The sequence below is a fragment of the Nothobranchius furzeri genome, chromosome 2, assembly GCF_043380555.1.
Source record: "Nothobranchius furzeri strain GRZ-AD chromosome 2, NfurGRZ-RIMD1, whole genome shotgun sequence".
Classification (NCBI taxonomy): domain Eukaryota; kingdom Metazoa; phylum Chordata; class Actinopteri; order Cyprinodontiformes; family Nothobranchiidae; genus Nothobranchius; species Nothobranchius furzeri.
Window position 1 is genome coordinate 15,748,334 of NC_091742.1, and position 20,867 is coordinate 15,769,200.

General features: G+C 45.3%; 1 protein-coding gene across 2 annotated transcripts in view; it reads left to right on the plus strand.

Moving 5' to 3' along the window:
• Positions 1–20,867, plus strand: part of kif26aa (kinesin family member 26Aa) — a 48,179-nt gene that overhangs the window by 4,701 nt on the left and 22,611 nt on the right. Inside the window, exons 3-4 of one of the 2 annotated variants that reach the window (XM_070544531.1) lie at positions 8,229–8,758; positions 10,627–10,680. In XM_070544531.1, coding sequence (XP_070400632.1) covers positions 8,229–8,758; positions 10,627–10,680 — 584 coding nt within the window. Of the gene's footprint in view, positions 1–8,228; positions 8,759–10,626; positions 10,681–19,714 lie in introns of those variants that run through there. The other variant, XM_054748191.2, reaches the window with a different exon arrangement.

Consider the following 20,867-nt stretch of genomic DNA (forward strand, 5'->3'; position numbering starts at 1 on the left):
TCCGTTTCCCGGTCTGAATCCAGGCTTCCTGTTTATTTCTGATCTTCTGTCTTCTTCACATAAACAATCTGAGAACATTTGAATAATTGAAGTTATGAAGATGTTAAAAATAGAGAGAAGTTCAGGAGTTCTGCAGCTTCTCAGGTGTGAAATCTTTGTTTCTGTTCAGGTTTCATATTAAATGCATCATGAATCCATCCATCTCCGTCCGTCGTAGCTGCTCTGAATGGTTGTGATGTTTCACAAATCCTCTGAAGATAACAGAGTTGTTCCTCCTGATGGAGACAAATGTCATCATCGCCATAAGGATCCATTTCCTTGCTTCAGTCCTTCAGATTAAAGTCAGAATCACCTCGTTCTGCTGCTGCTGGGGATTAATGAGATGATTAAAGCTGAGGAAGGCCAGTTCAGCGTCTTCAACGCGCTTTAAAGAGTCCTTAACGTGGAAAACTCCTTCCTACGGAATTCCTGGCTGATGAGGGCGGCCAGAGAAAAATCAATTTTTAGTTCAGCAGAATGAAAACGACTATCTGCTCCGGTCGGGTGTCATCAGAACATCAGGAGTCTCAAACCTCATTTTACTAAAAGCTGCAGGATTTCTCCCCCGACTGTTTTCGTTCTGATCCAGTTTGGGATCAGTCCCATCAAACAGACACTGATGCATGCTGGGAGATGAGTTTGTTTTTGGACCAGAGCTGATGCTGTCTCGTTTTCGTCCTGCTGAGCGCGACGGAACCTGAAGCTGCAGGATTCTTCCCGAGTGTCTCTGCTGACTCCTCCCGTCGGTCCGCCAGGGCTCTGATGTCAGCTGACATGGATTCAGCTCAGAGAACCTCGGAAGTCGTGAGGAGGAACAACCTGAAAGGTTTCCGGTTTTGTCTCACAAACAAGAATCTGGACATTCTCACATCAGCGTTGTTCTCGTGCTGCTGCAGGAATCTGAAACAGTTTAGAGAAACAAAACGAAGCATTCGTCTGCGGAGTCTGGAACCAAAACGTGAGACGGCTTTAGGACGAATATGAGACCAAAGTGCTGAAAATAAAAGCACAAACAAGAGTTCCAAAAACAACTCTAGCACTAATCATTAAAATGTGTCCTCTGGGATCGTTTAGCTCTCCTGGGATGACGAAGCAATGATGACAAATTAAACGTTTCTATTTTCAGCCACGGCTTCTTCTCCTTTCTAAAATCTTTGATTTTATTTGATAAATCATTTAATTGTCTGTCCATTTTTGTCATTTTTATTTTAGGGAAAATGTTTATTAAATTTATGTTTCAAGATCGAAATATTAAAATCTCTTTTTTACATCTGTGAGGTTCTGCAGCTCGTCTGAAACAGAGGAAACAAAAGCGTCGACCCTCATGAACACGAAACGAGGCTCATCATTTATCACTTTGTTATTAATCATGAATATCGGTTTATTATTGGTTAATAAAGTTATTAAATCAGTTATTAGGTCATTTAGTCTGACTCCTCAGTGACATAAAACAAGAACATCTCACAGACCTCCATCCGGTGGTCAGATGATTCACTACTTGTCTGTAGAAGTGGGAGATGGAGGCGGGACAGGAAGTGATGTCAGAGATGCTTCAGGGTCACAGCTGTCTGATGAGGGTTAAAGGAGGAGCAGAAGGCTGGTCTGGAGCCAGTGGTGTTGGAGCTTCAGGACCAAACAGAAGCAGAAGCTGCAGGTAAGGAGAAGTTTTCCAGGTGAGGGAGGACAGGAAGTAGGTGGCGGTTGTAGGAGCATCCATCAGGAAAACACCTGGAAAGTTCTGGATCAGTCCCTTAGAGTTAATTTTACCTGGAAAAGAACTGTTTGTGTTTTTAGTTTTTGTAGCTGAACTTAAACTTGCCTGGAGAGGTCAAAGGTCAGACAGCAGGGCTGAGTGTTTCTGAGTCATCAGAGGTTGCTTTAGTGGACCATTTGTGTGCGTCGGAGACTTCTGATCCATTCACACGAGTTTGCTGTGAAACGTTAAATTTTTGTGTTTCAATCCAGGCGCGCCCATCAGGGGGACCTTCTAGCTCCGTGTGTTTGTGAGATACGGAGAATAAAACGTGCTAAGGTTAAAGGTCAATGCTGGTCTTAACTCTTTCATCCTGGTGGTTTATTTCAGGACGAGAACGTTTGGATCAAGATGATCCAGATTCTGTTTCATCTAAGTGAAGTTCTTATGGGGCGACGGTGGCACAGGAGTTAAGTGCTCGCCCCGTAATCGGAAGGTTGCTGGTTCGAGTCCCGCTCAGTCTGTCGCTGTCGTTGTGTCCTTGGGCAAGACACTTAACCCACGTTGCCTGCTGGTGGTGGTCGGAGGGACCGGTGGCGCCTGTGCTCGGCAGCCTCGCCTCTGTCAGTGCGCCCCAGGGCAGCTGTGGCTACATTGTAGCTCATCCCCACCAGTGTGTGAATGTGTGTGTGAATGGGTGAATGACTGATTGTGTTGTAAAGCGCCTTGGGGGGTTCTAGGACTCTAGAAGGCGCTATATCAAATACAGGCCATTTACCATTTATGTTTCCTGATGTGTAAAACTTGACCTGGACGACCTAAATCGATCTTCTAACATCAGAACGCTTCATCCAGCTGCAGAAATGTTAATTAAATGCAGCTCTGATGAAACGGGACAACGTTCCTGCAGATCCGTTCATCAGGTTTCTGTTCCAGATAGGAAACATTCCCATGGAGGAAGGAAAGGAACGCTGATGTAGGCGACTGTTGGTGGAGCCGTGATGGCAGCCTGATGCTCGGGGGGGTCGCCATCTGCTAGGCTGTAAACTTATTTCACTTTGACACCCGTCCTGACCTCCGCTGAGGAGCTGTGACCTCAGCAGGAGGTCAGAGCCTGACGCGCAGACGCTCAGCTGTAAATCAGCAGAGCCTCTTCAGACGCTGACGGGTTTACGTCCTGCTGCAGCTGCAGGAGGAGCAGCTGGCTGCTGATGGATGGCTGGCAGCCGCGGAACATCATGCTGAGGAGGAGTTTCTGTTGTGAAGTAAACACCCAGCAGTTGTTGCTCCAGAACCAGTCTGAATGTTCGTTTATTCATTTGTTCACACCAGATTTCATCTTTTAAACTCAAATACATTCAAATAGATCTTTTTCACATCAGGAGTTTTTGCAGGTTTTACTTCCTAAAAGTTTCCTTCACGAAATCAATCTGACTTCCTGTAGGCAGCATCTCTGTGTTCTGACTCTGGAGCCGACCCACTTGGTTCCGTCTCTGCTAAAAGTTGTTCTGCAGACTGAAGCAACTCTGTTGGTTTCCACCTTCAGGTTTGATTCTGGATCATCTGGTCCTAATCAGATGTTGCACTTGTTTTCCTCCTGCAGAGAAATAAAAACAAACATAAAGCTGCAAAAAACACACTTTTTACATGATACACATATAATATCATATAATATCATATATTATATGTATATCTTATATGATATTATATGATATACATATAATATCATATATTATATGTATATCTTATATGATATTATATGATATACATATAATATCATATGTTATATGATATTATATGTATATCACATAATATCATATAATATATGTATATCATATATGATATTATATGTATATTTTTTAATATATGATATACATGTAATATATTATATATGATATACATATAATATCATATATTATATGACATTATATGTATATCATATATTATATGATATTATATGTATATCATATATTATATGATATTATATGTATAGCATATATTAAATGACATTATATGTATGTCATATATTATATGATATTATATGTATATGTAAAGGATGGGTCATTTACATCTTACTTATGAACCATAAAAAGTGAGATTCCATAGAAATATGAAATATCAATCTGATGGATCTTTGAATATTTTAACCAGAAGATCAGAACTTTTTATTGCAGGGATTACTTGACACTTCGTATTAACTCCAAGGAAAGAGAGAGTGTCAGGTTTAAAATTGTTAAGAAATTTATTTCTACACAATTTAAACAAGACTAACTTTAACACTCTGTGTACTGATGGAACTAAGGTGGAGTGAGACGTGACATGAATGATGATGATGGTGGGTGTGTGGAAGTTTATTATCAGAACCAGCGGGTCCGGAGAAGCAGTTAGTTCTGAGTGGGAGTGAATGTTTCGCTGTAAACTTTAGTAGGAGATTTATAACACACATGAAACACCATCTGTTGGTCTACGTACCCCAGGGGAAGCCTCCGTTAGATCCAGAATGTCGAGTTCCTCAAGGATCCTCCTTGGTACCGAAGCCGGTAGAAAAGCAGCGGTGCTGACCAAACTAGTCTTGGAATGCTTCCAGGTCACGACAGGTTATCACTGGCGTCTCCGAGACCCTGAAGGGGTTGTGAGGTTCAGCTTTTATTCTGAAGGAACCGTTGCGGTCAGGTGTAACTTACAACAGATTTTATCCAGCTTGTCGAGGTTCTTTTTGGCTGAAGAGGAAGTCCGGATGGCCTGTCCGAGACTTCTCTAGAACGCTTTGAACTAAAGAAAAGGTGGCGTGGGATAGTTTTTATAATTGTCATATTTTGGTTTACTGGTGAATCAGAATTTGACATGCAAAAGAGGGTTTATACAAACACCACAGGAAAACACGCCTCGCACCAGAAATGAAGGTTCTGATTGGATCAGACAAAAGGAAATGTGTCATGTGGCTTTAGCATTACGTGTCCTCAGTGTCTGGTGCAAATGCCCAGGATTATAATTACTTGTAAAATACTACTGATCACAGGATTATAATATCAAGTAATAACATTGTCATTTCATAGATTGATTGAACATTGGGCTCACATTATTATTGGTAATTAACAAAGTTGTTGATTATGTATTCATCAAAAGAGTGTTCTTCGTCTTCGTGTTGAGTTGTAACAACGGTGAAGCAGTTCAAATGACCAGAGTGCATGAAAGACCTTGGCCACTATCTCATGTAGATTAGCCTGTCAGAGACTTTATGTCTCTGCTCGAGCAGACACAGCAGATCTTTAGGTCAAAAACAGGACATTCATGATGCTACAAATATCATATAATATCATATATTATATGATATCATTTGTATATCATATTTTATATGATATACATATATTATGTGATATACATATATTATATAATATCATATAATATATGTATATCATATATTATATGCATATTATATAGTATATGATATACATATATTATATAATATCATACAATATATTATATATATATGGCAACCCCCAAACCCGCTGGTGGACACCGGCGGTTAGGGATGCTGTCAAGCTGAAGAAAGAGTCCTATCAGGTCTTTTTGGCCTGTGGGACTCCAGAGGCAGCTGACGGGTACCAGCAGTCCAAGCGGAACACGGCTCGGGTGGTCGCCAAGGCAAAAACCCGGGCATGATAAGTGATAAATGATAAATAACCCGCACGTGTACAGCGCCTCTCAGAGCAAGGACTTTAAAGCGCTTTACACTACAGTGTATCATTCATCCATTCACACACATATTCACACACTGATGGTAGGAGCTCGGTGAGACCATGGAGCAAGACTTCCGTACGGCTTCGAGGAGATTCTAGTCCACCATCCAGCACCTCAGGGGGGAGAGCAGTGCACTACCAACACTATCTATAGTGGGGACGGTGTGCTGCTGACCTCTACTCAGGACGTTGTGGATCGGTGGGCAGAATACTTCGAAGACCTCCTTAATCCCACTGACACGTCTTCCAGTGAGAAAGCAGAGTCTGGGGACTTTGGGTTGGCCTCTCAAATCTCTGGTGCTGAGGTCACTGAGATGGTTAAAAAGCTCCTCTGTGGCAAGGCTCCAGGGGTGGATGAGATCCGCCCGCAGTTCCTTAAGGCTCTGGATGTTGTGGGGCTGTGTTGGCTGACGCGGCTCTGCAATATCGCGTGGACATCGGGGGCAGTCCCACTGGACTAGAACACCGGAGTGGTGGTTCCCTTATCTAAAAAGGGGGACCACAGGGTGTGTTCCAACTACAGGGGGATCGCACTCCTGAGCCTTCCTGGTTAGGTCTATTCAGGGTTTCTGGAGAGGAGGGTCCGTCAGATTGTTGAACCTCAGATTCAGGAGGAGTAACTGGGTTTTCGTCCTGGCCGTGGAATACTGGACCAGCTCTATACCCTTAGGGGGATACTGGAGGGTGGGTGGGAATTTGCCCAACCAGTCTACATGTATTTTGTGGATTTGGAGAAGACGCTCCACTGCATCCCTTGGGGGAACCTGTGGAGGGTGCTCTGGGAGTATGGGGTACCAGGCCCTCTTACCGGTGTCAGAGCTTGGTCCGCATTGCCGGCAGTAAGTCGGGCTCGTACCCAGTGAGAGTTGGACTCCGCCAATGCTGCCCTTTGTCACCGATTCTGTTCATAACCTTCATGGACAGGATTTCTAGGCGCAGCCAAAGTGTGGAGCGCATCCGTTATGGTGGCCTGAGGATCAGGTCTCTGCTTTTTGCAGATGATGTGGTCCTGTTGGCTTCATCAGAACGTGATCTTCAGCTTTCGCTGAAGCAGTTCGCAGCCGAGTGTGAAGCAGCTGGGATGAGAATCAGCTCCTCTAAATCTGAGACCATGGTCTCGATTCGGAAAAGGGTAGAATGCCTTCTCCGGGTCAGGGATGAGGTCCTGCCCCAAGTGGAGGAGTTTAAGTATCTTGGGATCTTGTTCAGGAGTGAGGGAAAACTGGAGCGTGAGATCGATAGGCGGATTGGTGCTGCATCTGCAGTGATGCAGGCGTTGTACCGGTCTGTCGTGGTGAAGAGAGAGCTGAGTCAGAAGGCGAAGCTCTCGATTTACCGGCCGATCTACGTTCCTACCCTCACCTATGGTCATGAGCTTTGGGTAAAGACTGAAAGAACGAGATTGCGGATACAAGCGGCCATGAGTTTTCTCCGAAGAGTGGCTGGGCTCTCCCTTAGAGATAGGGTGAGAAGCTCAGCCATTCGGGAGGGGCTCAGAGTAGACCCGCTGCTCCTCCACATCGAGAGGAGCCAGTTGAGGAGACTCAGGCATCTGGTCAGGATGCCTCCTGGACGCCTCCCTGGTGAGGTTTTCCGGGCACGTCCAACCAGGACACGGTGGAGGGCCTATGTCTTTCACCTGGCCAGGGAACGCCTTGGGATTCCCCGGAGGAGCTGGCCCAAGTGGCTGGGGAGAGGGAAGTTTGGGCCTCTCGCCTTAGGCTACTGCCCCCGCAACCCGATTCTGGATAAATGGATGGATGGATATTATATGTATATCATATATTATAAGATATATATATATATATATATATATATATATATATGTATGTATGTATATGATATATATATATATATATATATAATATCATATATTACATGACACCAACTGAGGATTTTAGTAAAGCCTGCTGGCAAGTCCCTGCAGACGGGGAAAAACTTTTTGGTGAAGCTGAGGTCTGATCATTTCAGACATTTTGGAGACTTCCGCTGGAACATTGATTACAAGTGCAGCTCAGTCAGATCTGGTTCAGGTCTGGGATCAGCTCTGGGATCAGAACTGGGATCAGATCGGGGATCAGGTCTGGGATCAGAACTTCGATCAGGTCTGGGATCAGATCTGGGATCAGTTCTGGGATCAGATCTGCGATCAGAACCGGTATCAGATCTGGGATCAGGTCTGGGATCAGACCAACGATCAAGTCTGGGGTCAGAACTGGGATCAGATCTGGGATCAGTTCTGGGATCAGATCTGGGCTGAGATCTGGGATCAGGTCTGGGATCAGAACTGGGATCAGGTCTAGGATCAGATCTGTGATCAGGTCTGGGATCAGATCTGGGATCAGGTCTGGGATCAGGTCTGGAATTAGGTCTGGGATCAGATCTGGGATCAGGTCTAGGATCAGAACTGGGATCAGATCTGGGACCAGGTCTGGGATCAGGTCTGGAATTAGGTCTGGGATCAGATCTGGGATCAGGTCTAGGATCAGAACTGGGACCAGATCTGGGATCAGGTCTGATCCCAGATCTGGTCCAGTTGTTTCAGACCCTAACAGAAAAAAAAACGTCTGATGAGTAAGTAACACTGATGGACGTCTCTCGTCTCGGGAACAATGAGGAAACTGAGGGAGAACCAGTTAAACCAGTTAAAAAAGAATCATCTTGGATCTGATTTCCTCTCCACTCAGAATCACCAGTTTCATCAGAAAACTACAAATATGTCTGAAATCTATTAAAACCCTCTACCCCCTCCACAGGACCCAGCCTACGCTGCCTTCCTCTTTGATAAGCTCCATCGACTCCAGCAGCCCCGTCATGGCCGACGTGGTTCTATTGATGCTCGCTGTGACATCTGTGGCGCCGACTTCCAGCAGCTGAGACGTGTCACTCTACGTCGGGCTCTGAGCTTCAGCTGGGACATGACGCCTCGCCCCGCCACACCCAGCTGTGTCCTCACCAACCCCACCTGTGTTCCCCAGGCCTCAGGGAGCAGCTGGGGGGTCGAGGAGCTGCCGGTGAAGCACCAGAGGCATGAACAGGAGCCGCAGCAGCAGCAAGGGGGCGGGGCTTCATGGAGATGGGGTGGAGTACAGAGCACTTACCTTGGAGGGGGTGGAGCCAAAGGTCTAGCCATAGTCACGCCCCTGAATGCACACACCTACCTGGAGGGGGTGTGGCGAGTGTCGTGCTGCAGACCTGAACTTCAGCGGATTACGGTAAGCATGGAGGGACACACTTATTATCTAAGCTGTCCTGAGCTGCTTCTGGGTGAACATGTTCTCCACCTGTAACACAGACCCCACCCCCCTCCACCGGCAGACCCATTCTGGTTCTGCTGCAGCGAGCCGGAAGGCTGTCTGCTGTGAGATAACCAGACGTCCAAGTCGGCTCTTTAATGATTTTTGTCTTTTACGTCAGAATCGGCAGCAGCACAGCGGCTCTGATGGTTCCGTTGCTTATTTTCCTCCAGCTTCAAACCGAACACAAACAACAGTCAATCATCCTCTCCTGATTCCTGCTTCAGACGCTCTCACCTCCTTATCTCGGCCTTTCAGAGCGCGGCTCTGGACGATATACAGGTTTTCTCTCAACCTGCGGAGAGCAGAAAGTGAAACCGGAACGGGAACAGGTGGCACTAAGCTGATTACTGTAGCTGCAGCCAAGAGGGAGATCACATGACCTGAGCTGTGGCAACCAGATCCAAACCAGGATGATCCGCGTTAATCTGAGGAGTTTATCCTAAACAGCTAATAAAATATGCTTTGATTTTATTGAATCTATCTGTAGTTCATCTTAAATCACATGTTTTTATGAGGTCTTCCTAAATCCAAGCAGCAGATAGGAGCTCAAGTGCCTGGAGGTTTAATTAAAATCCAAACATTCCTTAAAGGAATGCTGGTTTTCCTGCAGGAGTTTAATCCAAGATCATCTGATGTGAGAAAAGATCGTTTTTGTGGTCAGGGTCAGGGTTAGGATTAGGGTACAGGTCAGGTACAGGGTCAGGGTTAGGGTAAAGGTCAGGGTCAGGGTCAAAAGGAGGAGAAATGACCTAAAATTATTTTAACCCAAATTTAATCCAAAAATCTAATTCAAGCCAAAAGAACTGAAGCTGTTCTCTTCCTGTTGGGTCCGGTCGGGGCTGATTCAGGACTGATGCTCTGAAACGATCCAAGATGAAAACGTCTAATTTTAGCTTCTTTTTTTGTTTACTTGGGACAATAAACATCAACAACAATAATAAACAGCACATTAATTAATTAATTAATTAATTAATTGATTGATTGGTTGGTTGATTAATTAATTAATTAATTAATTAATTGATTGATTGATTGATTGATTGATTGATTAATTAATTAATACAGAAAGAAAGAAAGAAAGAAAGAAAGACATGGATGAATGAATGAATGAATGAATGAATGAATGACATACTTATTTTCTAAGCTTGCTGTTTGTTTTCTCAGTCACATTAATTCGGTCTCCACTAACCAGAACCGCTGAATGAATCGGACCCGGGAGACCCGGTTCCTGCTGGTGTCTCAGCTCAGGTCAGTGTTGGGTCCTGGCAGCAAGCCCGCCCCGCCGCCGGGTTCTCGCACTAATCCTGTTAGCTGGCCGAGCGTGCCGAGGTCCAACAGCTGAATGATTAATCTGGCTGCTTCCCATTTCCATGGTAACGCTCCATAACCGGGACACCGACATGGGCTCGGAGACCCGGAGAAAGCTGGAAACAATCAGACTTCTCTGGAGGCTTTAGATGTCACCGCCTTGGTTCTGGTTATTCAGCCCAGAATCCGTCTTGTTGGTCCAAACAGGTCATGACTCAGCAGCACCCATATCTCATTAAACAGGAAGTTTAGCTGCTAACGAGCAGGATAACAAGTTCATCAGTTAACGACCTCCTCGTCCAGAACTTCCTGATCCTGCCACTAATGACGCTGACTAACCTCCAGGGGTGGCCATCTTGTCCTCTGGGACCAGAGGCAGCTGCAGGTGGAGGAGAACATCAGCAGATCAGTACTTAGCTGGGTTCCGTTTAACGGTTCTGACACCAAAGCGACCTGTCTGGTTTCTTTTTCTCCATCAGAACCCAACATCTGGTCCAGTTCACGTGACCTCAAGGATCCAGGATGTCCAAGTTAACCCAGCAGCCCAAAGCATCGCCACCCAAACCAGCCAGGTCCAGTCAGCTGCAGCTGCCTTCTTCAGCAGGTCAGTGGGCACTGCGCTGTCCGACCGGTTCTGATCCAGAGCAGAACCTCTGACCCAGAAAAAAACTCCTGAGCCAGACTTTCAGGATTTTTTTTCTCAGCTCAGTGAAAATCAGACAAAAGGACATTTTTCCTTTTCTTCATGTTTTCTTCTCCGATGATGGTGAACAGAAGTGTGTTTTCCCACAGAAACAGGAAGTGTGTGTTTGGTGAATTCTCCATGAGGGAATCAAAGTTTTCCTTCTCTTTAATCCCTTCATCCTGATTCAGATTCAGCTGAGAGAACTCGGCTCTTCTCTTCTCTCGGAGCTGAATCTAATTGGCAGATTTACTATTTTTATCCCGCTGGAGCGCTCGGAGCCGTCAGAGAGCCGGTCTGCAGGGTTCAGGGGGGGTTTGTGCTCCATCTGTCTGCTTATGGACTCGCTGGTGCTGAATACCTGATGCAGGTGTGTGTGTGTGTGTGTGTGTGTGTGTGTGTGTGTGTGTGTGTGTGTGTGTGTGTGTGTGTGTGTGTGTGTGTGTGTGTGTGTGTGTGTGTGTGTGTGTGTGAGTGTGTGAGTGTGTGTCCCAGCCTGACAAACAGCTGGACCTGTGATCTTTTAGCTCTCAGCTGTTTCAGGTGGAGTCGGACGTTCAGAGCAGCAGAACGTTCAGTTCATGTTTTCGTTCAGGTTCTTCTCATGTTGATACAGAAGAACCGAACCACCATTACTGAGCAGAACATGAAGAAGACAAACAAATCAAAGTCGATGGACTGTGGAAGATAAATCCTAATCGCTAACATTTTTGTTCAAATGTCGGTCCTGATGACCTAATAAGTAGGAACAAACAAGATCCCGTTCTGGGCTCAGCCTTCAGGAGGAGCTCAGACTAAAGCCGATGCTCCTCCTCATCCAGAGGATTCTTCCTGATCTTCTCCTTCTAGAGATTTTCCTGGGATGTCCCACTGGGGAGAGACTCTAGGGAAATCCAGAACTTGCTGGAGAGATTATGTTCTATCTGGTTTTGGAAAACCTGGGGTCCTCCAGAGGGAATGGGGTAGAGGGACGTCTGAGCTCCCCTCTTTATTTCTGACATCTCGTGTTGAGTGACAGTAAAACCTGAAATGTAGAAATTCTGAACGGGATGATGAGTTAATCTAATCTTGGGCCATAATCTGCATGACTGCTTCCTCACACGTCTCTGGTGGGACGAGCAGCCATTTCCCAGCATGCACAGGCTTGTAGGTGGCTTTACTCATGGAGGAAAGGGTGGACGAGTATCTAACTTTGTCTGTCTTCTGGAGGGAAGCGTTTATCTTCTGTGTCTCTGAGCTGAACCTGCAGGATTTTATGCTGCAGGAAATATTTAATAAAAACAAACTAAAAGAGATCAGTCAGTAGACAAAGCTCCCCTGTTTGTTATGCAGGACTGTTTGTGACTCCTGCAGCTGCAGCTCAAACACCTGAACCCCTTCAGATGGATCTCAGAGCTCACCTCCGTCTGCAGATTTCCCAGCATGCATCTGTCAGAGCATAGCCAGAGCGAGGATAGACTTTGTGCTTTCATCTGCAGATCTTTGACGGCTCGATTGGCCTGCAGCTCACTCACTCACACACACACACACACACACACACACACACACACACACACACACACACACACACACACACACACACACACACACACACACACACACACACACACACACACACACACACACACACACACACACACACACACACACACACACACACACACCTTAGAATAATTTCATCCTGCAACAAATGTTCTGATTCATTCATTCATTCCCTCTTTGTGCAACCCTCTGAATATTTACCCACATGAATGTAAACCAGGTCAGACTGATGTGTTTCTGATGCTTTCTCTCAGAGTGACACAACGAGCGTCAGTCAGAGCGATCATCACTGATCACAGAAAAAGCGATTCTCCGTCCGACAGCAGCAGTCAGAGCTGCTCTGATTTTAGTCAAACAAGTTTTTATTGGAGATCGCGACCCCCGTTTCAGTTTCTGAAAGATTTCAAGAAAAGTTGCTGCAGTTTTCTGAATCACTGAAGAAAGGATGTGAGTTTGTAGCAGCAGGTTCAGGCAGCGAGTAACGATTTAATAAAAACCTGAGTTGATGTTCAGAGTCTGCTGGGAAAACTGGAACTTTAATCAGTCTTTATGTTGATTTACCTTCACAAGGCGTCAGCAGCTGATGGAGTAAACAGTGGTCCTGGTACACAGCCTTGTGGTACACCGCTTTTGACTGCAATGTAGACAAAGTTAAAGTCCCATTAGTCATCACACAATGGTGAAATTCATCTCTGCATGTGACCCATCTCTGTGGGCAGCAGTGAACTTTAGTGGTGAGCTGCAGCGGTGGCTGCGCTCGGGAACAATTTGGTGGTTTAATCCCCCCAATCCAACCCCTAAAAACAGGACAGAATCAATTTTACAGAACATAAATGTGTTCTTGTCTAAGCCTGTTTGAGTAAATGTCTAGTGAGATTTTAGAACAAATGAGCATAAAAAATACATTCAGGTCTTGAACCGTTGGTGGTAGATGAACATCACAGAAGATCCAGGCTTTTCTTTTGTCTGTTAGCTGCCATCATTAAACATCATCTTTATTAAACATTGTTTTAAATGGACCTAAACAGCTGCTTTAACATGCACCAAACTCTGTTTTAGCTTATTTAGTTGCAGAATAACTGAAAAGTATAAAAGTTTACAGAGAGTTTCTGTATCGCTGCATCGAGGTAAAAGCTAAAGTTCAAAGCTGTTGAAGTAGTTCTTACTCTTGCATGACGTCCTGAGTAGCCTCTGTTCAGAAAAACAGCTTACATCTTCTAGGATTTATATGCTAACGGCTAGTTCGAGTTCAGTTGTACCACAGATGCGAGTTATCCAAAACTTATTTTATAAATGTTTACTGTATTTTCCGGACTATAAGCCGCTACTTTTTTCCCACGCTTTGAACCATGCAGCTTATAATGAGGTGCGGCTTTACCGAAGATTTTCCTTCACCTGCAGGGGGCGCTCTAGCAGAAAGTGAAACTGGTGGAAGTCAAAAGTGGAAATCGAAGAAAGTACTCATTTTAATTTAGCACATGCAAGCAGCCGGCACCACGAAGACATTTTTTCAAATCCATACCCCCTCATCATGGTAACTACATGTATGAGTTCATATGATGCAGCATTTAAGTTGAAGGCCATCGATCTGGCAGTAAAGGAGGGAAACAGTGCTGCCGCACGTGAGCTTCGCATGAATGAATCCATGGTTCGGCGCTGGAGACGGCAGCGGGAAGAACTCATTCAAGCCAGCTTCACCGGGGATGATGACAGCAACACGGACAGCGACACTGACATCGCCACAGAAAAGGTATGTGACGAAGCTCTTCTGAGGCTGTTTAACTCCGACACTGAAGAAGAGGACTTTAATGGCTTTAGTGCACAAGAGGAAGATGAGAGCGAATGACTGTTTCTGGTAGGCAAGTGTGATTTATTTACTAACCAGGCATGTTTTGTGTGCAGTTTCTAATCATCCAGGGCTTATCAATGCTGTGGCAGTGCTGTTCTTTTCTTCTAAACATGCAAATGACCGGTAATAACGTGTCAGCTCTGTTTTTATTTTATAACCATCCAGAAATATGAATGCTATCAGTGCTGTTTTCTTTTCTAAACTTGAAGGCACGTTCACCCGTGTTTAAAATTCATTTTGTTGAATTAAAACAACAACGAAAAACCTCCGTGTAGCGTCTTTCTGTCTAATTATCTTACGTTACGGCCGTACACGCGCTGTGCGCTGGAGACCTGTATGTGGCTGCTGCACCGCGGCTTGTATTTGAGTGCGGCGTGTGTGTGTAGAAAACCTTATTTTTTTTGTTGGTGCAGCTCTATAGTCCAGAAATTATGGTACATTAGTTTTAGTTCAGCAGGCCTTCAAGCCAGACTCAACCCTCTAAGGCTCTAGGCCAGGGCTGTTGAATCCCAGGCCTGGAGCGCCGGTATCCAGCACGTTTTAGTTTGAATTCTGCTTCAGCACAGCTGATTTCAGTCAGCAGGTGATTAACAGGCTTCTGCAGAGCCTGATGAGCTGCTGCAGGTGATTCAACCACTGAATCAAGAGTGTTGGAGCAGAGAAACGACTAAAACATGCTGGATACTGGCCCTCCAGACCTGGAATTGAATAACCCTGCTCTAGAATCTTCTCAGCTGTAAACGCCGACACCATCAGGTCATGAATGGGATTACAACACTCCTGCTTTTAGTCTACATTCATATGCGAAGGTTCCCATAGGTCCCCGAGGAACTCAACGTTTGAATTAAATCTAAAGTTTCTTGTATTTTTTATTATTTATCTTTAACTTGGAATGATTTCCCAAACAGGGAACGCAGCAAGGAGAGAGTTGGAGGCATTCTATAAAAAGACTTGAGCTTCCTTTTCCATTGAAATATAGATTTTGACCTCTTTCTCACAGCATAGTCACACAGAGAATCAATTATTTTGCAGGCAGCATGAAGCCCAGGACTTATTATGCGCTGCAGCAGCTCTGAATACAAACAAGCGTGAGTTTCATTAGGACAGACACGTGGAGGCTGTGGTTGTTGGTGGAGGTTTGTAAAAACCCTCGTGGAGTCGGTCTGCAGTCAGTCGGAGCAGAATTCAAACGGTTTCCTCTCACAAACCAACAGGATGTGTAATTGTTGCTGAAACAGTCCACTGATCTGCTCTAATTTCTGCAGTCGGCTGCTGGAGAAATAAATGAAAGAGATGGACGAGGGAACAGAGCTCTGCAGGTTCCTGTCCCGGAGTCTCCGAGGAGGTGGTCTCATTCTGGGTCTGAAGATGAACCCAGATGACGGATTACTCATCAGGAAGGTGGTGATGACAAGCTGGACCATCATCAGATGCTGATCAACCTGATGTATTTGTAGACAGACACGTTTCCATGGAGACGACCAATGTCTTCTGTGTGTCCTCTGAATTTTGGACAACTTCTCTCTACGATGTCTCTTGTGAGGTCAGCTTCATGCGGAGACATTTGTCTTTGTTATGTGTATTAGTTTTAACTTAAACCTCAGGAAAAAAACATTCTTAAACCTCAGGAGGAAACATCATTACACCTCAGGAGGAAACATCCTTAAACCTCAGGAGGAAACATCCTTAAACCTCAGGAGGAAACATCTTTACACCTCAGGAGGAAACATCTTTACACCACAGGAGGAAACATCCTTAAATCTCAGGAGGAAACATCCTTACACCTCAGGAGGAAACATCCTTACACCTCAGGAGGAAACATCCTTACACCTCAGGAGGAAACATCCTTACACCTCAGGAGGAAACATCCTTACACCTCAGGAGGAAACATCCTTACACCTCAGGAGGAAACATCCTTACACCTCAGGAGGAAACATCCTTAAACCTCAGGAGGAAACATCCTTAAACCTCAGGAGGAAACATCTTTAAGTTTCTGGAGAAAACGTCCTTGCACCTCAGGAGGAAATGTCCTTACACCTCAGGAGGAAACATCCTTAAACCTCAGGAGGAATCATCCTTACACCTCAGGAGGAAACATCCTTACACCTCAGGAGGAAACATCCTTAAACCTCAGGAGGAAACATCCTTAAACCTCAGGAGGAAACATCCTTAAACCTCAGGAGGAAACATCTTTAAGTTTCTGGAGAAAACGTCCTTACACCTCAGGAGGAAACATCCATACACCTCAGGAGGAAACATCCTTAAACCTCAGGAGGAAACATCCTTAAACCTCAGGAGGAAACATCTTTAAGTTTCTGGAGAAAACGTCCTTACACCTCAGGAGGAAACATCCTTACACCTCAGGAGGAAACATCCTTAAACCTCAGGAGGAAACATCCTTAAACCTCAGGAGGAAACATCTTTAAGTTTCTGGAGAAAACGTCCTTACACCTCAGGAGGAAATGTCCTTACACCTCAGGAGGAAACATCCTTAAACCTCAGGAGGAAACATCCTTACACCTCAGGAGGAAACATCCTTACACCTCAGGAGGAAACATCCTTAAACCTCAGGAGGAAACATCCTTAAACCTCAGGAGGAAACATCCTTAAACCTCAGGAGGAAACATCTTTAAGTTTCTGGAGAAAACATCCTTACACCTCAGGAGGAAACATCCTTACACCTCAGGAGGAAACATCCTTAAACCTCAGGAGGAAACATCCTTAAACCTCAGGAGGAAACATCTTTAAGTTTCTGGAGAAAACGTCCTTACACCTCAGGAGGAAATGTCCTTACACCTCAGGAGGAAACATCCTTAAACCTCAGGAGGAAACATCCTTACACCTCAGGAGGAAACATCCTTACACCTCAGGAGGAAACATCCTTACACCTCAGGAGGAAACATCCTTACACCTCAGGAGGAAACATCCTTAAACCTCAGGAGGAAACATCTTTAAGTTTCTGGAGAAAACGTCCTTACACCTCAGGAGGAAACATCCATACACCTCAGGAGGAAACATCCTTAAACCTCAGGAGGAAACATCCATACACCTCAGGAGGAGAAAACTAAATTGGAGTCTGAGGAGGGTAAAGGGTAAACCACGTTAAAAAGAAAAAACAAAACCAATCAGGTAGATGAAACCCTGACTCAGGACCGGCGGGGGACACTTTGCTGCCATGTCTGAGTCTTTGGGTCTGTACAGAGGTGACCCTCTGAGCTCTGACGCATGTCGCCATCAGACGAGTCGATGATGGTGACTTTGGCTGGTGTGTCTCTGATCATAACAGCTGAAGCTTGTGAAGGACAGAACCTCTGGCACCAGTAGAACCAGTCGCCATTAGACTCCTCCCACTGCTCAGAGGCACAGCTTCCATTCTCCTTGTTTCAGACTCAGCCCTGCTCCTGCTGTGCATCCCGACTGCAGACACCAGCAGGTTTTGTTGCATCACTGCAGGGTCCAGGTGGAAATGTTGGACCACCCAGCGAGCCAATCAGAAGCAGGAGGAGATGGTTTCTGTGTTATTGTGATAAAAGTGGTCTTTAGGGAACGTCTTCCACCTTCATTTGTCCTCCAACTCAGGGTCAGGGTACGTTTTAACTTCTGGTCCACCAAATAGCATCAAAGATCTAAACATCTTCATTTTAGTTTCATAAAAATGGTTAAAAAGCTGAAAGAGTCTAAATGAAACACATTTAAGTCAGATTCTCTGTGTCATTCCGACCTTTACTCAGTTAAACATCAGTGATTCTTCTGAATAAGGCCCAGTCCACATTAGTCCACATTAGTCCCTCTCCAGACCTCCTTCTGCTCCTCCTGGGACATCCTGAGATCAGCTGAGATCCTGGATCTGTATTCCAGTCCTGATCCAGATCTCCTGATCCTGGGCCAGCGTTTGGAGGGAAACTAGAGCTTTGTTTTAGTTCCGTCTCTCCTCCTCCCTCCTGTAACCCAGATGACATGGACCTGATCTACACGTAACCATCATGTTTCTGTGTTTTAGGATGGTCCTGCTGCTCTAACGGATCCCATCCTGGATCTGGAACAACGTTTGTGTTCAACCCGTTCAAACTAAAACGTCTCCACTTTCCTTCTTTTATGCGTTTGTTTGTCGGATCCAGAATAAAAATCCCAAAATGAACTGGAAATTAAATCCAGCTCCTAGGAAGATCCGACTCCCCAAAGTGGGTCTCTGGCTTTTGGCCCAGGCTTTGGATTCCAGAACTCGACCCAACATGAGACCCTCAGAACCAGAGTGATGGACACCAAACAGACGAGTTTCAGTGAAACAATCTGAGCTTCGGCCGAGTTTTAGAAGATTTAGAAAGTTTATGATGGTTTGGGTCAAAACTTTTACAGAACCGTGTCACTAGCAGGTGAAATGGGTCCAGCGTCTCGTACCTGGGAAGATTCAACACCAGGTGCATTGTAGGACACAGGCGAGCCAGCTGGGCTGCTTCAGAGTTCTGCTGGAATCAGAGAACCAGGAAGCAGAACCAGGATGGAACTAAATCACCAGAGTGACATAAAGAGCTGCAACACCTCCAGGTGTTCTTATCGCTCTCAGTGAGAAAACAATAAAGTTATTTTTCAACCCGACAGTAAGTGGAGCTGGTACCAGAGAGGTTCTGGAGATGGTGCTGGATTAAGCAGCTCAGAGTAAAAGACTTTTAATCCACCCAGTTCCTGAGATCATTGTGATTCCTGCAACTCGTTAAACATCAGGAGAACATCTGGAGCGGGTCTGGAGACGCATCAGCTGACATTGATCAGCGCTTTGATTGGATTATTGATTCGGACTGGCCTAGATTTGGGATGATAGAGTCGCACCGACGAGAAATGCTTCAGGGCCTCGTTACGTCGGCGATGATGATGAAGGGTTTCATCCCTCCTCTTCCTCAGATCACCGGTCTGGAGATGATCTGGTTCTGATCTGAATCCTGATCCTGGCTTCAAACATCTTGTAAACAATGACAGATACAAATAACAACAACAACAACAATAATAATAGTTGTGGAGAATAAACAGAAATGTAATTGTTTTTATTTGGTTAAATGAGTGAAATTATTTATTTGTTTGCTAAATTTAAATTTTTAAATTTGATCAAAAAGGTTTTTAATCTCCAACATGAAGCAGCTTTTCTTGTTTTTAGTTTGTTTTCTCTCTCTCTCTCTCTCTCTCTCACACACACACACACACACACACACACACACACACACACACACGTTTGAAGTCCAGTAGTGGGGGTGTCAGTCACCTCATGAAGTATTCATGGTGCGTGTCGAGTGTGTGGACGAGTTGTGAGAGAGTGGGGTTGTTAAAGAGGGAGGGAGGGAAGGTGAGAGACACAGACGGACGTAGAGGAGGAGGAGGAGGAGGAGGAGGAGGAGGAGGAGGAGGAGGGCTGGAGCTTCATCTGTTTCCCAGCAACAACGGCAACGTGAACCCGCTTCATTTCTACCTCTTGTTTCAGTCGTTCCTCCTGCTGCTGCTGCTTTCTTTCATCCCTCTCTCTCTCTCGGAGTGAGGGAGGAGAGGGGGGAGAGGGGGGAGGAGGGGGCGGGCGGGTAAAGCAGCATTGCGATGCAAACTGCAGGAACAGACTGAGGAGCTCCAGGAGAGGAGCAGGAAGGTGGAGGGAAGGAGACGGCAGAGGCACTAATAAGGAAGTGAGGGGGAGAGAAAGGATGGAGTGAGGTGAAGTAAGAGGAGTGAAGGATTGAGGAAAGGTGGAGAGAGAGAGAGAGAGAGAGAGAGAGAGATGTGGACACGGATAAGTGAGAAAGGTCCGACAGAACAAAGGTGAGAGGATCGACGAAGAGTTGGATGGGAAAGGATGGTTGATTAGGAGGAGAAAAGAGTGATCAAAGGAGGAGAGGGAAGAGAAGAAAAGGGAGAAATTCTGGGTTTGCAGGAGGAGGTGTGGAGCAGGAGGAGGTTTCCCTCTGGAGGAACCAAAACTTACCTCAGAGGAGCTCTGCAGAGTTCAGAGGCTGAAGCACAGGAGGCTGTTTGCTGGAAGTTCTTGCTGTTATCCTTGGATCCATCTGGACCAGTTTCATCCGACTCCTCAGACTCGGTTCCTGTTTTTAACTAACTAGAACCAGGTGGACAAATGAGATTATTTTCATCTTCTGATGTTGGTGACTGGATTGAACTTGAATTTCTTGACTCACCTTTCAGATGAACTGAATTTGGAGAAAATGGCAGATCTGTTGGGTCTGATGGATCCGAGGACAGTCCAAGGATTTTCTTCTGGGTCGACCTGAACCAGAGGACTTCTTCTGAGAGATCAACTCAAACAGAACAGGAGGAGGAGCAACAAAGGGGAAAACGACACATCTGGACCAGCCAGATGTTTTCTCCCATTATGAGGCTGAAGGTTGGAACGCCACGGAGGATTATCAACGACTCACTGATGGATGAACTGTTGGTTTTCAATAAACTCTTAGAAAACGTTCCCAAACCATCGACTGGAACACCGACAGCTGGAATCAAAGCTTAAGAAATCTTTGGGAGCAGCAGTGGAATCACAGAAGCATGTGTAGGAATGTTTTATGGAATAAAACGCTCTAAACGTTCTAAAGAAAATCAGATTTGATAGATTCACACACCTAAGACTTTATTTAGTTTCATGTTACATTTTAATGATAAAAGTGTTTAAAAATGAAACATTTGGAACAAAATTTCTTCAGTAAATTGGAGAGTTCCTTTAATCCAG